Source organism: Erigeron canadensis, chromosome 8, assembly GCF_010389155.1.
Source record: "Erigeron canadensis isolate Cc75 chromosome 8, C_canadensis_v1, whole genome shotgun sequence".
NCBI classification, from domain to species: Eukaryota; Viridiplantae; Streptophyta; class Magnoliopsida; order Asterales; family Asteraceae; genus Erigeron; species Erigeron canadensis.
In genome coordinates this window covers 28,857,544-28,874,988 of record NC_057768.1, presented here as the reverse complement: position 1 = coordinate 28,874,988, position 17,445 = coordinate 28,857,544, and the positions used below count along the sequence as shown (strand labels likewise).

The 17,445-nt window shown below is 34.8% G+C and overlaps 2 protein-coding genes across 4 annotated transcripts; one reads left to right on the top strand and one right to left on the bottom strand.

Moving 5' to 3' along the window:
• Nucleotides 1–1,302: 1,302 nt before the first annotated feature.
• LOC122578422 (SWI/SNF complex subunit SWI3C) lies at nucleotides 1,303–8,191 on the bottom strand. 2 transcript variants are annotated; one of them, XM_043750382.1, is made up of 9 exons: nucleotides 7,998–8,191; nucleotides 7,272–7,859; nucleotides 6,568–7,106; nucleotides 5,501–5,849; nucleotides 5,341–5,399; nucleotides 5,077–5,207; nucleotides 4,424–4,479; nucleotides 4,180–4,337; nucleotides 1,303–2,185 (listed from the first exon to the last, which is right to left on the bottom strand). In XM_043750382.1, exons 1-9 carry the CDS (start codon nucleotides 8,014–8,016, stop codon nucleotides 1,790–1,792), a joined length of 2,295 nt encoding a protein of 764 aa, XP_043606317.1. In that variant the 5' UTR covers nucleotides 8,017–8,191; the 3' UTR covers nucleotides 1,303–1,789. The 2 variants fall into 2 exon arrangements, with proteins under 2 accessions (XP_043606317.1, XP_043606316.1); XM_043750381.1 differs by having other exon boundaries at nucleotides 5,341–5,414; nucleotides 7,998–8,189.
• Nucleotides 8,192–11,293: 3,102 nt separating this feature from the next.
• LOC122578802 (N-glycosylase/DNA lyase OGG1) lies at nucleotides 11,294–16,714 on the top strand. Of its 2 annotated transcripts, none has more exons than XM_043750844.1 (5): nucleotides 11,294–12,023; nucleotides 14,220–14,430; nucleotides 15,048–15,264; nucleotides 15,974–16,063; nucleotides 16,309–16,714. In XM_043750844.1, exons 1-4 carry the CDS (start codon nucleotides 11,344–11,346, stop codon nucleotides 15,991–15,993), a joined length of 1,128 nt encoding a protein of 375 aa, XP_043606779.1. In that variant the 5' UTR covers nucleotides 11,294–11,343; the 3' UTR covers nucleotides 15,994–16,063; nucleotides 16,309–16,714. The 2 variants fall into 2 exon arrangements, with proteins under 2 accessions (XP_043606779.1, XP_043606778.1); XM_043750843.1 differs by having other exon boundaries at nucleotides 11,295–12,023; nucleotides 16,370–16,714.
• The last annotated feature ends 731 nt before the right edge of the window (nucleotides 16,715–17,445 follow it).

Here is a 17,445-nt window from a genome sequence, read left to right as displayed (position 1 = left end):
AGAATATTGAGAATATTAGCTTTCAAGTGACACGTACTACGTACATGTCCCTCAAAATAGTTTGTTTTTTAAGTTGAGGTCCTTTAGGGCATGAGCATTGCAATGTTGAAATGATTTGATACATACGTAACAAATAATAATAATGTATTAATATTTTGAGAAATTCAGACTTTATTAAATACACGGGCATTGGTTAACAAATCTCATAATAATAATAATAATAATAATAATAATAATAATAGTTGATTAGTTGTTTCATTTTGTGAGTTGTCTTATTTCATGATCGTTTAAAAAATACATACATTACATTATTCTTATTTTTAAAGTTGGTTATTTCGATTTAATCTAACATATATATATGTAAAACATTTTTTTGTGGTTTAAGCGATATAAATATGTAATAAATATAGTCTATATTCATATTTTATAGAAGAAAAAGATTGCATATGTTGTTAGATATGAAAAAAAAGATAATACATATTACATTTTTATGCCCAAACTGAAGCTAGAAAGAAGAAAGGTTGTATAGTTATTTCTTATGTTAATAATATCAAAACTATAAAGCTCTATGTATGAAATCACAAAAAAAAAATAATAATAATAATTAAAGAACTCTCCAAAATAATAGTCCGCAATTTTATCTAGTGAGCCTCACGCCAAGTTGTTAAGTATTCAAATTTTGTAAACACGAACAGAAATGTAAAAACAGATGGCATTTCACCCGAAAAAGTAGATTAAAAAAATGAAAGTTTTGTATGTTCCATTTCAAAAAAAGTTTCTCTTGTTCTTTACAAAATCCAGTGCTGTTTTTTTGGTATTTTTCTTCTTTTGGGAGTAAAAGAGATAGGTATGATAGCTTTTTAGTATTGATCTATATGTGGCCCAGGGAGCTTGTAATAATATTATTAAGAAAAAGAGAATCGACACAGTGTAATGTCGGTTTCATGTTTATTCACGGGGATCCAGCCATTAGCATCCAAAACTTGTTCACGTGTTTTGTTCGCTATGGATCGAAACAAAACCAAAATGCATAATTCACTAAAGCGTCATCCTTCTTTTTATTTTCCTCAAAAACAAAATGGAGTATGTCTTTTCAATTGCTAGTGTATATGATTGATAACTCCTGAATTATATTGTATATTTATTGATGGTTCTCGAGTATATATGGCTGATAATTAATTAATAAATGATTTTGGATTTATGACTTTCAATCAGTTCATTTCTCAATTCTCACCAAAAAAGCTTTTTTAAATTAAACAAATACAAAAGAAGCTACCATAGCCCACAACATCCAAACCCAAATTCAGACCACCAACAATCACATGCCTTAATTGACATTTAATCCAACATCATAATTCATATTCATAATAATCTACAAGACAAGTCACATACATTTCCTATGAAAATATAAATTACTGGTATTTAACTACTTCTAACTGCTAAAAGCCAACAATAGCCTCACACTGTTAGCCGCTACGCTACCCGTATTCCAAATGTTGCTCCAACAACTTTAAAGGGACATGTTCCACAAGCAATCATAAGCATACAAGGATACGATAGCTTATGTCCACAATGCAAGACACATGCTAAATTGCTACATAATCAATATCATAACTGTACAACATCATATGCCAAGGACCCAACAAAGACAACGATTCAAGTCAGATTAACATTTAACTAATACCTTGACACCCACATTGCAGAAATCACCTCCAGATTCACCTTTTTGCCCGCCCATCTGAAAATCTTTATCTGTTTTCAAGAAAAATGTTAAAAAAATATTTATAATTTATTCAAAACCTGATCTACTTCCTGACACGGGTCTCAACATGGGGTGTGAGGCTGATGAAGATGAAGGGTTGATAGCCGAAAGAGGAAGCCTAGGACCAAGCCCAAACATGGATTGCTGGGTCATCTGTGGGTGCATGGGTTGGTTACTGGGAAATCCCGAAATGAACGGCTGTTGATTTGATCCCGGCGGCCTGCTGGGTCCAGGGCTGTTGTTGACCATTGAAGAACCAACACCTGGCAAGCCTGTGGGCCTAGTTGCACCAAATTGGGAGGAAAGCATGAGGCCCCGCTCGGTTGATACCCTTTGTCTTCCCCTTTCTAGTTGTTCACACTCCTTTATTAATAAGCTTTCTACTTCCGCAAATTGTTTCAGCTTCAGCTCTAACCTCTTCAACTGTAAAAGACAGATGAAGAGCAACACGTAAAATTACTATTTAAACTGAATGGTCGATAAGCAACTAAAGATAGCATTGCAAAAACTAATATAAATTGATGATTTGGCAGCTACTCTTGATGTTTCCTATCCATATTTACAGAAACTGCCAGTGTCAGCTAAAGAAACCTATGATAAATATAGGTTAAAGCTTAAGATAACTCCAAAGGCCGATAACTCCTATACGTGGAGGGATAACCCAAGAAAATGGTAAACATAACTCAGCATGATCATTCAAATTGCTTGCAAGTCCTATAAGACACAGCTCTACTCAGCTTATTAAATGCCAGTACTTGATATACCAAGGAAGAGGAGTAAAAAGGTAATACAAAGTGCAAAAATGAGGAAGATAAATTTAGGATGCAGGGGTTGGCATTCAGGTCCATCCAAGAACCCACCAGTTCCACTTATGATTCAGGTTATTGGGTTCATGCTATATAGTTTTGAAGTTTTCAGGGTAAAACCAAGTATGGTTTAATGGTCCAATTTCAGGTAAGCTTGTTTATGATAGGCCATGCCAAAACAACCATGATAAGCCATCTTGTTACTTATTTTTGTATTTTGCAACTTAAGACAATACTGGTTTAAGATTTAGGGCTTCTACAGTTCAACTTTCCAAACCCACTCATATTGACAACGCATGACACTGATTCTTCACGGCTTCACCCTCTAGAAATTTCAAGTGGTCAGTTCTGTGCTAGATGCCTCAGTTGCAGTTTCTATCCCAATTAAGCAGTGGTACAGTTCCCTGCCCCACCCCCAGGGTCCATGTTGGCTTACTCAAGTGCACAATATTTCTTCCAGTTCCAGCATAAATCTTGCATTGATGGCTTGATGCTTCATGCACATTGACTGGCTAGTTAGATAACGGTACCATCTAGGGGACACTTCTTGGTGTAAGCCAACACAAAGAAACCTTTTAAGTTTTGAGGAAGTAGCTTAATGGATATAAGTTGTCAAAAATTTGTTCAAACTGAGAAAACTGTCTGCATATGTAGCACGTGTAAGATTTGGTAGGGAGATGCTCTTTCTTTACTTATTCGGAATACAGCTATGGCTATTTCCAGTTAACACTAATAGCCCACATTCAAATAAAATGAAAATTTGAAAACCACCCAATTGCCTTGCATTGTCATTCCTCTGTCCCCTCTAATAGTGACAAAATCTAATGATAAAAGAAAAGTAGTTTTGACTAATATTTCTTCCCAAAAAGAAACTACTGCAACCTGTGCAACTGCTCAAACCAGGAAGACTTGGAACCCGGATACAAGTATTGGAGCTATGTAGAAGTAGTGAAGTATTTAACTAAACAGATATGACGTCATGATATCAAAAGCCATGAATCTGAATCCTAGAACTTATGAACCATGTACATTACGTATAAGTATAATTGTGTACATCCCACCCTCCGGACTCCCCGTACCTTGTCCCTGGCGTGATTGGGTATCATTGTTATTAATAGATAATGTACTAATGTAGTAAACTAGTAATGAGAACGCAGATTAGTGTTCATATACTTTAAGACGGACCTTAAAGATGGGAAAAATGGGCAAAATAGGGGTTGGGTAACAGGTAACTATTTTTACATTAATAACATATCGGATCGGATCAGGTTGGGTTGACCCCAAACACCTTTCTCAATACTTTTCTAGACAACTAAGGTGTCATACTCGTATGATTTTAAAAAACAGGGATCATCTATTATTTTGAGAGATTATTTAGGATGTTTTAGAAATTAAACACACTTCCAGTGACATATTGGGCTCGTTTACTTTCTCACTAACATTTTTTAATTTCACCAGTTTGCCAGTTAGATATAGTGTAACCAGAATCAACTAATTTATAAGTATTTGGGTAGAATTTGCCATCTCTAACTGGAATGCAGTGGTTGACGATAAAAAGGTACGTTGTTCATCATATTAGAACTTCTTAGAACTTTCGGTACAGACATATACCTGATGATTGATTATATTAGCAGAAAGCCTTTGAATTTCTCTCTCTTCATGATCTGCAAAAAGCTTTGCTTTCGTTGCGGCTGCAGAGAGACCCACTCTTACTGCATTTCTCATCTTTTCAAAAGATATAGGAGTAGCATTCCCTCCAGAGTTCTCGTCTGACAAAAAGTTTACAATATAGTCAGAAAAAGAGGAGAGATGTCAGATGAGTAAGTAAGCAAATGTCGATAGAGTTAACATCCACCTTTTGGTTGAATTGGGTTTCTAACATCTCTACCATTCATGTTTTCTGAATTCATCCTTCAAAACAGAACTCTCACATTAGACCAATAGGAGCAGTTTTTCAAATAGAAGAGATTAATGACTAAAAGACAATAAACTACTATTACATATCTGAAAACAACAGTTAAATGAAACAAAGAAAAGAATAGTTGATATGTCATAATAGTTACAAAGCAATAACATCAACAATTTTTTTGGACAGATGACATTAACAATAGTAATTTCCAAAGAGTTGATAACATTATTTGTTAGTAATAAAGATTTAAGTAACAACTCATAGACCGCATTATATTTGAGTTTACTTGTATACAAATGTAAGAACAAACCTTTATAAAGATAGAATTTGATTACTTGTCATGGATGATTTGTTACATGAATTACTTCATATTAACAACAAATACTATTAACCATAAGCATCCCCCATGCTTTCATTAAAACATAAACTAAAGGGAAATATCTACAAGTAGAGAGCAAGCCCTTGACAAAATTTAACAACTAAAAAACTGTGCAAAGCTTTCACATGGACCTTTTAATTTTATAAGTACAGCATCAAAAGAGTAACATAGTTTACCCAAGAAAATAGAAAGCCACCGATCGCAAATAACTAAAAATTACCTATTCTCAGAAACAGACCCATCTGCATTTTCAGAAGCACCTTGATGATCATTCTCAGATAATGCAGCTAAAGATGCATGTGCACAGGCAGCAGCCACTCTGGGGCCTACTGCAGATGCCAAAAAGGCAACCTAAAAAACCAAATAAAAGTAAACACATGAGAGAATAGGTATTTATTTTAATTATTTATTATCATCATGGAATGTAAATATAATTCAATGTATTTCAAAATATATTATAGAGCTTTAACAAAAGGCAACTCACTTGAGACATTACTGGATTTCCAGATTTTTCAAACGGCAATTTATCTTCGATTTCAAGGTCTTCAATAATAGAGGCTATATTAATGTTGCGGGTATAAGCGAAATTCTTTAACCAGCCTGCCACTTGGAAAAAATAAAGAGATTGAGAGCTGTAGACATACCTTTCCCATTTGCATATGATTGTGGCTTTCCACATCCATTACCATTGGGCATGTTTGAAGCAGCCGGAACTTCAATTTTTTCCAGAGGAATCTCGTCTATTGAGAGGCGTACAAAATGGAGAATACATTGAGCTTTTGACTTTGTGCCAACGTGCTCAGCAATCTCAGTCCAATTCTCATTAAAAAGTTCCAAAGCTTCCAGCAACAATAACGTCTCTTGGTTGGTCCAGCTGTCTGCTTCAAGATCTCCATAATACTTGCTAGAATCCACTTTTATAAAATCCAAACTTGAATGACCAGCAACAAATGCCCCCTCGCCGAAGCAATTCAAGCATAAAACTGTCTCCATCTACCAAAGACAGTTGTATCAGAATGAAGCGTCATGAAAGTAAAAAGCAGAATCAGACAAAACTTGGAGCATAAACAAACAGATGCATTTCAGACTTATAAGCAACAAAAATGTTCTGATAGAGCCCACATGATACAAAGAAATAATGTCGTAAACTCGTAATCAGAAAAGAATAGCAATGATCAAATTTAATGGAAAAAAGATACGCTTATATCGAGAGATAAAGCCACATTTCCAAGATAAGTACTCTAGGCAGATACCACATAAATTAACATAACGCTTTCCTAGATCATATATACTCAGTTAATGTTCCCTACTACATACTAATATTAATTATTGAATGATATTGCTTTGTTTTATGATTATATCAATTGGTATCGTATGACATCATGAAGTGACTTGCAAACAAAAGGACAAAAAAAATGTATATAATAATGGGGATCTTTTTGGTCAATGAACATCAAAGGCATTCTATTGGTCAAAGACATTGTCAACGCTCAGCAATCAAAAATGCTTTGCAGTTTGTAAGTTTTTCAACCAGTCTTATGTCATCAATAATTCAACTTCACAATTCTCTTAAGATCAAATAGTTACCCAGTAGTTATTAATTCACTTAACTATACATTGTCAACCACAGAAATATAAGGGTTGATAATTTTCAAGGAAAAAAAAATAGAAATGCTAAGAAAGAGAAAATATACAAGTGATTGGTAAATACCTCTTTGAGAGACTGATAGTACGCAATGCCAAGAGATTTAGAGCAGTGATTACACCGGTTTTCGGATAATACCTCTCGTATTCTGCTGTCCAAATCAGACTTTTCTTCACTATCAACGGCCAATTCTGGATATATATCTGATGCTTTTAGCCTACAACTAGGCCTATCAAATTGGATTAAGCTATCAATAGATCGCAAAGCAGTTGCTGGCACACGTAACTCTCCTTTTGCATCCTCCGTCAGACATGAGCCCTCATTTCTAGGTTCATGAACAGTCGGTGGAGCAGCACAATAATTAATGACACCCCAATTTTCAAGAAAACGTACAACCCGAGTTACATCATCAGCATCAACCCCAACTAAAAATTCATGACAGTCAGAAACAGACAACCTCTTTGCTGGATTTTCCATGTATTTAGCAACAATTCGGTTACGACAATCCATATACTTTTCTGGAGTATGCTCCATTGACTTCCCCGAGAAAAAATGTGGCACAGCTTGTCTCTCTAACCTGTTTACCGTCGTTGGTGAAAACCAATCTACTTGCATCCACCAAAACCCACACCACAATATCAAAATACATTATACAATCCACTACACATATACAAACGAATACAATACAATGTGTATATAATTCTATAACTAAATATAATATAACTGACAAATGCATTGCAGAGTAATTACACAAAGATAAAACAGTATACCTGCGTGCATTGGTACAACATGAACACGATTCGACCAATATCTCTTAACGACGCCACGTCCTTCCATAATCGGAGGCGGTGTAATCACATAAGACCCTTCCTCTCCACCAGTCAAAACCGGCGCATCCTTAGGCAAAGCAGAAACCGCCTGCATCTGCCCATACGAAACATTCTCCAACAACATCCCTCCAACACCGACACTACTACTATCGCCGCTCCTACACGCTCTCTCCCTCTCCACAACCCGAACCACCGACTCGTGAACCTGGTTCACCTTCTGCTTCACCACATTTGGAAACATCGAAACCCGCACCGCCGCATCCGCCTCAACCTCCTTCTCTCCACCACCAGCTCCGGCAACCACAACACCACCACCACCAGCTCCGGTGAATGCTCCGGCGACCGGATCCGGCGAATCGTTATCGAATTCATTCTGTTGTTGATCCAATTCAACATCTTCGTCTTCTTCTTGTTCGTAATCCTCATCGTCGTCTTCGACACGACGCGTCGGTTTCGGTCTAGGTTTTCGTGATTGTTCGCCTCCGCTTCCGCCGCCGCGCTTACGTTTTCGCCACCTGTTTCGTGTTTCTATAAAATTGAATCGAAATTACATAAATTAATTGCAATTAGAACCGAAATTGAACTTAAATATAAGGTTAATCTGAAAATTGTGTGTATAAATATATATAGATATAAAAGTAGAGATATGTATGTATATATATATACCTGAAGAAGAGGCTGGCATTATTATAATTTATATATTGTCACAGAGAGTGAGAGAAAGGGGAGAAGAAGGGGTTTAGAGGAATTGTGGGGTCCGAAAATGGCGGAAATGAGGGTTTGATATATGATATGATTTAGTATAATGTTTTCTTCCCCAAAGCAAAAAGAGAGAAAAAGAAATAGGGATTTTTTTACAGAAAACATGTGTTTATATTTTATTGAAGGTCTATATGTGTATACATACAAAACTTAGAGGACTGTTTAGTATTAAATAAAAGATGAGGACTAGTAAGCAATAGATAAATATGTAGTTAACTAGTACTTAACTAGTTGATATTTCCTATTACGAACAATAAAATTTGGTTATAACGTAAAACCTTCATCAATATTTAGATATTTCCTTTATTAATTTAATAGACCATTTTTTTTTAATTAAACCAGACTATCGCTGCAAATAGTGGTGTTTTTGTCCATATCCAACTATTTGCAGCGATTACTAACAGGGGGCCCGCTATTTTTTTGTTAGATTTGTCATTACAGACAGAGAGGCTCGCACTATTTGCAATCGCTGCAAATAGTATATGTGGTCTAGATACCAAAAAAGCCTAGTTGGGATATGAATCCCTTTAAATCATCTACACTATGTTCTCAAGTTTAGTTTATAAAAGAAGATAAAAGATTGGAGATGAAAGTTTCTTCCTTTCAAATCACCCCAAATGTGGGAAGAAAATATTTTAAACAAAATCAACTAAACTATCATTTCAAATCCTCTCATTTCATTTCTTTTCCATCACTAAAATCAACTCAAGAACACAACTCCTTTTACAATCCTTCATATTCTTTCCTTTCCTTCTTTAAAAAAACTCAAGAACATAGCGTAATGTTAATTTATATGGATTGTGAATTTGTGATAGAGAAGTTAGTTATTAGACTAGATTTTTAGCCTAATTATCACTTGTTATTTTCATTATGACTCAAAATTTGTATTTCAATTTTACTTTTAATATTAATTTACAAAATTTATTATCTTTTCGTTTTTCATCAAATACAAACTCCAATATATATGTTGTATATGCCAATGTTTCGTTATTTTGTACAGACCTTTTATTTATTTTATATTATTTTTTAATATTCATAAAATTAATCTATGTAATTGTAACATAGTTTTATAACATCCTCATGTCTTTATTTAACTATACAAGATATTTTAACTCCATACATGATATTTAAGTATTTAACTATCACGGGAGCAATCCACCTTTCAAAAACAAAAAGAATGTAAAAATAATGTGTAGTCATAAGTTGACCTCTTTATAAATCACGATCACTCCTAATAAATGAATTGGATTATAAAGAGGTGGATGAATGACGATGATGGTGAAGTAAGGTCAACTAAGGAGAGGATATAATTTTTCCATCCAAATCTAGCCAAAAGGATTTTGGAAGAAAAAGCCCTAAGTAATCCTTCTCTTCACTTCCTTTTCTTTTAGGAAAAAATTCAAGAATACAAGAACACTAGTTTTCTTATCCTTTATTTTTTTATCCCTTACAAAAAAAAACCCAAGAATGGAGTGTCAATGAAATAAAAGTGAAATGGTCAAGAATTTAGATACCGCTAAATATTACAGTACGATTTATATTATAAATGAAAAATCACATAAAAAATAGAGGAAATTTCACAAATGGTCTATGTGATGGTTGGTATTCGCATTTCGCCTCATGTGTATTTTTCCATTGCAAACAGTCTCATGGTTTTTCATTCTCGTTGCCAACAATCCTGGTCGTTAAATTTTGTTAGTTTTCTCCGTTAAACGTGGGAAGGGAAGAGACGAGATGACGACACCGTGGGAGAGAAAGAATATTTAATCTAATAATTTTTGAAAATTAGACCTGAATAAGGGAAAATTGAATTTAAGTAAACTGTCATTTCGTCAATCGAAATGGGAATGTAAATATGGGGTCAAAAAGGTATTTAGAATATGTTTTAATGTATTATTATATTATATTAAAAAAAACTCGTTTAGGCTCGCAAACTTATTCGAGTTATATATTCGAAGCTCGAGCTCGGGCTAAATAAATAAACAAGTCAATAGTTAAGCTTGAACTTGGCTCATCGTCTAGGCTCGACTCGTAACAAGCTTTTTTAAATCTAATTCATATGCTCACAAGTATGTTTGACTCGTTTACACCCCTAGTTGCATCTAAGGCAACATTTAGCGTCGGAGGCAGAGTTATTGACCCCTCGATCTAAGTTGGCTCACGACACATTAGAAATGCTTATTTGCGGAGGGGATTGGATTAGGCGACGTTATGAATTGAAAAGTAAATGAAGGTACACTTTTCAGAACTTGAAATCTTCGTAAATAAATTTTTGAGTTTTTTTCAAACTTTTTTTTTCTTTAAAAATAGGACATACCCACTGAGGTCCTACTGCCTAATATCAAACAAGCAAAGTAAATGTATGTCTTTCATTATTAGTTGTAATCATAATTTAATGAGATTCTTATACCAACAGATGTGGATATGTGGTTCTAATGTAGTAATGTATCATCATATGTAGGTTTTTAATGAGACTTTTGTAGTACTCGAACTCTAGCTTGCAACTGTGAGATAATTGTTTACATGGAAACCGAATGATCTAATGTCTTCACTTACTGCCATGTTTTGTGATACTTTTGTGATACTTAATAACCTTTGTATGTGGTAGTGATACATCAGACTTTGTATTAAAGATTTGTTTGACATTGTCGCCAAGTTACAATTGAGACGATTTTTGTTGAAACATTATTCTTACTGGCCGGAGGATTTTAAGGCTTCGTTGTCAATTGTTTTTGTGGTACTAGTACAGTAGCCTTACCATTGACGCATTTTGCTTGTTTACATTTATGGAATGTTTGCCTATAAGCTCAAACGTTTTGTAACAGCATCCAACAACTATTGTTTTGTTTTCTGACCAAATATTTGACTAACGAGCTTTCAAGCTCGAGCTTCTAATAATCGATATGAGGAACTTAGTTTTGATAATTTACCGAGCTTGAGCTCGAGCCAAGATCAAGCTCGTTTATGTTTTTAAACAATCAAACCGATCTCGAGCTTTTTGATATTTAACCAGCCGAGCTCGAGTTTAAGCAATGAGATTCGAGTTTATGCACTGTCAAGCTCATGCTCGACTGGGCTTATTTACATTTGTCGGATATATGATACAATCAAAAGATGAAATTAAGATATAATTAACGGATGGATTACAATACGAGGGTACTCATTAATTTTGTCTTATTAAAAAAAAACTTCCCAAAAGGCCAAGCCATTTTCGCGACAATCATTCAACCATAATTCCAAATTTCCAACCATGAAAAGACACCGTCCCCTGCCATCACGAAGCACCTCCGCCGGAACCCCAAAACCCACCACCACCATAACCACATTTTACACTTCCAAAAAACCCAATCTTTCAACCCTTAAAACCTCTTCACAAAACACTAATAATAATTGGGTCCCTTTAAATCTTAACAAATCAGAACTTAATTTACCCTTAACATTCCCAACTGGCCAAACATTCAGATGGAAACAAACAACCCCATCTCAATTCACAGGCGTAATTGGGTCCCACCTCATTTCTCTCAAACAAGTTCAAGATTTTTCATGTCAAAACGACGTCGTTTTGTACTGCTTTCACAATTCTAATAACAAATCTGCTGCTAAATCAGCTTTGCTTGATTTTTTGAACATGGGTATCTGTTTACAGGACTTATGGGTCGGGTTTTCGGGTTGTGACCCGAGGTTTGCTGACCTGGCAGTGAGTTTGAGTGGTGCTAGAGTGTTGAGACAGGACCCACTTGAGTGTTTGATTCAGTTTATTTGTAGTAGTAATAATAATATTAAGAGGATTACTCAAATGGTTGATTTTGTTTCTTCTTTAGGCAAGTTTTTGGGGTGTGTTGAAGGGGTTGAGTTTTATGAGTTTCCGAGTTTGGATCGGTTGTCGGAAGTCTCGGAAGATGAGTTTCGAAAAGCTGGGTTTGGGTACAGGTTAGATTTTTTTTTTGTTGTTAATAAAGTTGTGAACTTTTTGAATGCATAGTTTGTTTTGTATTTTGATTGTTTATGTGAATATATATATATATATATAATATATATATATATATAATATATATATATATATATATATATGGAAAAGGGAATATAAGGCTGTCCGACACCTAAGCTTAGGTGTGGAACCCCTCACATACTAATATTTTATTATTTCTTGTTTAATGAATAAATGCATGGGCCCCCATGATTTTTATGGATTAAAAAAACAATATGTGAGTGTTCCACACCTAAGCTTAGATACCCGACAGCCTTATATTCCCATCCCCCATATATATATATGCACGTAGATTAAGTTTGTTAGGTTTGGTGGAAATGTAGATATGTTTGACTATAACTCTATAAGTGGTTACAGAATCGCAGGCGAATTGTGATAATTGGCAACGTAGTACTATTGCTCTGTAAAACTTGTGCATAGAAAGCTAAGTATTTTTGTGAATACTAGCAATGCGTTTTGTGATCATGAAGTTGAATAGCTCGAATAACAACAAAATTTACTATAAAGTACTAACAGTCTATCATACGCTTCTCAATACATTATGTAATATTAGTGATAAACTGATAAATTGGGAGCAAGAGAATGATGATTGTGGGACACATATGTTGATAACTAAACAAAGTGTCATGGACTTTGTCAATGATTTAGGATTGTTTCGGATCTTTGATTTTCTATTTGTTATTTGGTTTCGATGTCCTTGGAGTATTATTCGGATTCAACATTGTAGCAATATTTCTGGTGTTCCTTCTCATGCTAATATGTTATACAATGATCCTTTAAAAATCATTCTAGGCTTTCATATCAGTTTATATCTAAATCTGAAAGATAGCTATGTTGGTTTGGTCATACATCTCTGATTGTGGCAATTCACCCATTTACTTATGAGTGGGTCGATCTGAGATTATGTACTTGTAACTCAAACAAGCAAAACAAAGAAATTAGCTTAAGAGGAAACATGTCCAACTGGTCAAAAGGGATCCATGGTGTATTTATGAATTATTCAAAATAATTGACTAGCATTGATAATAAACTAGACGGATGTCCGCGCAATGCGGTGGTGATGGTGACAGCGACAAAGGTGTGGCGACGCAGCTAGATAAAGTTGTAGCTCTACTATTTGAGCTCTATCTCTTTTCCGGTTAACCGGATATCGGTTGACGGAATCTAATAACAACTGGGTTGTTTTAATATGCCAGGTGCTTGTTTTAATCCAAAGGGAACTACCTTCCATTGATAATGACCATCTGGACATGTGAATGCTGTTAATAACTGCGATTCTTCATCTATTGAGCTAGATAAAGTTGTAGCTCTACTATTTGAGCTCTATCTCTTTGCCGGTTAACCAGATATCGGTTGACGGAATCTAATAACAACTGGGTAGTTGCTTATTAAGGCCTCGAGTTCGAGACGTGGGAAAGACATTTAAAGGAATTTCACAATAAAGTCCTCCAGTCAGGTTTGAGTCCTGCAGAGGGGGCAAGGTTTTATCCCAATTAAATATCGTGCCTTCGGACGGTTTAGTTGGGAGTACTTGTAACTTAAACAGGCAAAACAAAGAAATTAGCTTAAGAGGAAACATGTCATCAAAAGGGATCCATGGTGTATTTATGAATTATTCAAAATAATTGACTAGCATTGATAATAAACTAGACGGATGCCCGCGCAATGCGGCGGTGATGGTGGCAGCGAAAAAGGTGTGGCGACGGTGGCAGTGGTGGCGGTGACGGTGGTGGTGGCATGGTGGTGAATGTAAATTAATTGATGTAAATGGGGTTATAAGGGTTAGAGGATCTATGTTGAATTTATTTTATTAAGGGTATTATAGGTAAATAGGTGAAGATGTTTAAATTAGTGAATAAAGAAGAGTGGTAATATGGTCATTTCAAAATCTTAATTACTTAAAGGGAGAGGGGGTAGTTTGCATTATAGAGTAGTATAGATATAGATATAGATATAGATGTTATCTTGTAATCGTATCTGACATGCTAGTTTTGTTTTTGAAAAAAAATAAAATTTGGAGAGAGAAGTGTTGTAGATAAACTCATACCAACCCTGCCTATTTTGACTAATCACCCAACCTGCCGCAGTGCCCATTTTTCCAGCTTTACTTATTTCATATTCATGTCTACGATGAGCAGAGCCAAGTACATTACCGGCACTGTAAAAGTGCTGCAATCAAAACCAGGTGGAGGTGTAGAGTGGCTTGCATCTCTTCGAAAGTTGGATCTTCAAAGTGTGATTGAGGCTCTAATTACACTACCTGGTGTCGGTCCGAAAGTTGCAGCATGCATAGCTTTGTTCTCTCTAGATCAACATCATGCTGTTCCTGTTGATACACATGTCTGGAAGGTGAGCTTCTTAGATCTTACATACATCTTTATATGTCCATGCAATAGTTTAGAAATAAAGGTGCATGTGAAAAATAGTTGATTTCACTTTCAGTGTAAGCTGTCAAGTTATATGATGATCCATCTAGGTTTTGTTGCAAATTAGTTATGATGATTTTTTTTTGCTATGTTTGCTATAAATTTGGATACAATCCACTAAAGTTGTCTGGGATATTAAAAGGTCAGTTCATAATTAGCTAAAAATGAGTTCATTTAGCCTTAGTTTTCATATATTAAGTTTCGTATAGGAAAGTACAGGTGGCAGTTCTGACCCGTTTAATGGGTTGGTTTGGACTATATTTTATCTAAAACGGATCAAATGACTGTTATTAAAATTTTTAACTTAAGCAGAAATGGATCAAACGGGTTGAACATGTAGGGTCTAAGTCATCTGAAATGTATTCTAATGCATAAAATCTCCAAAAAGGTTTTTGGAACCATAAATGCCATTTTGAAAACCCCTCTTGACTGCCCGTTTTGCAACATCTAGAAAGGCGGGCTAAAGGCTCAATATGCACACCATTTTTTTTACACAATTTGTTAAATATGAATGTTCTTTTGATGCATGGGATGAACAAGATTGCTACCAAATACCTACTTCCTGAGCTGGCTGGCGCACGTCTGACACCCAAGCTTTGCAGCCGTGTGGCTGATGCATTTGTGGAAAAATATGGGAAATATGCTGGTTGGGCTCAAACTCTTCTTTTCATTGCGGAATTACCTTCACAAAAGGCGCTTCTTCAGTCTTTAAGTAATGAAACGAAGGAGGTAGCAGGAGACTTAAATCCAAAAACCGGTAATGAAAGTAACATTTTTAACAAGATAACATTTCATAATATTAACTTTAGTATTCTCATGTTGGTATTTGGATGTGATTTGAAACTGGTTATTATTTAACAAGATAACATTTCATAACATTAACTTTAGCAATATGAGTGGTTGGGTAAGTGGTTGGTGTGTTGGGTCGACCGTGGTTTTTTAATATAAGTTGGATTGACCTGCAAACATATATACGTCCCTTGTCCTTGTTATTGTAGATAGAAAAAAAAACGTGATTGTAAAAACTGTATCATTAAATACTAAGCTATTTTTTTTTTGTTTGTTTGGAATAAGGCCACATAAGAGGTTGTAATCTTTTAATTACAAATTAGCTCACTTTTGCCCCATCTGACTCATTTGGACCATTTAGAGTACTTGTGCTTATGACTATTTGATTAATTAGGGGTTGTATATATGGTTTTAAATAATTCCATACAACCAACAAAGTTATTATCAAATTGTGTAGTAAATTACTTGTATACCCTTTTTTATGTGTTACTTGACCAAAGTGATAGAAGCACGTTCAATAAGGTTTCATGTAACTGAAGCATATCCGAACTTTATATATTGCCTTTTATTTTATCACCTTTAATATCTTGATTTGTCATTCAATATCATGTAGACACTAATATAACAGAAATCCTAACATCCTCTTATTTGTTTTAAAAACTGTTTAATGGTCGCAGAAAAAGTTCTTAACTTCTAGGTGGCTGTATATTCCTCCGGTAAACGTCTGGAAGCGCCATCTTCTGCATACTTTGGATTCATGATTGAAGGTAAAATCCCCGCCTTTTAGTAGTTAACGTTAATCAGGTTTTTGGTAATAGGTAATTAGTTTGTGAATACATGTCTAGTTTCCATTCAATGTGTCATAATGTAGCAACATATTTCAAGGATTCCTAAATCATAAGATTTCATAGTTTTGATATTTATGGCAACTTTCATTTGTGTTCATTCACTTGTGCTTTCATTCAAATTTCATTAAGTTTCTAAGTCCTATTTATTTATATCAACGTTTTAGGAACTTTGAAGATAACTTTGAACACCGAGAGTTTGTCATGTTTTTCCATATTGAAATGCAGATCTGTGGGTTAGATGGTATCAAGATTTGTGATTACACCAAAAGAGGGAATGATCAAGGTAATATATAATGTTGACTTGGGCATAGTGCATTGAAATTTAATGAAGAGCTGAAACTATGCAATTGAAGTGGAATTGAGACTTCATTGTATTACATGGCTTTTGTTTATCTAATTTTGTAATGTATTAATCTGTAACAAGTCGAAGATTGAAATGAATTTTTTACTTATTTGTGGATTGGTAGATTTTGGTCATCTTTTATCTGTCACGGGTCAAAAGAAGCAGGTCTGTAGCTTGTAGGTTTCTGTTTGGTGATCGTAATCTAGACTTCAAGTATCTTTGAGTAATCCCACCAGATCCAACACCGGTGTAATGTCCATGTAACATACTAACATGTACAGTGACTCTTCCCTATATAATTGACGTGACCTATAACAATAGGCTATAGTCTAAAGGGAGTTTCAACTATAGTGCAAATGTCAAAGTTGATTAAATCTTCTTGTGGTTACTATATGAGGACTTCAATATTTTTAATAATCTCAATAAGATTTTACAAGGAAGAAGTAAAGATAATAACAATCAATTGTCTTTTCGCTAAATACAGCAAAGAGAAAGTGGTGCCAGAAAAGAAAACAGAAAGAAACTTGGCACCAGTTTTTTTTTATTTTACGGCCAACTAAAATTTTATTTAACTAGATTGGACACCAGAGGTTGTACATGAAAGCCAAAATACAAGCTCCAAAAGAAAACACCAAAACTTAACAACAGTTGTGCATTGTCTTGGCAACTGGATATCCTCCCTTGCCGTCACCCACATCCTGTTACGCTTATCATCAGTCTTCTTCACACACCCTTAGTCCCTCATAGTCGGTCCATATATCAGCAGAGTCACAAACAGTAAACCTAAGCTCATAAAACAGCCACAGCCAACAGAGCCTCATAATCAACTAATTATCAAAGTATAAACTGTGAATTGTCAACTTCAGAGAACAAATTACAAGTCGTGCATAGTATTTTAAAAGAAAAAAGATGTATCATTAGCAATAGATAAAAGACAATTTGATCAAATATACCACTA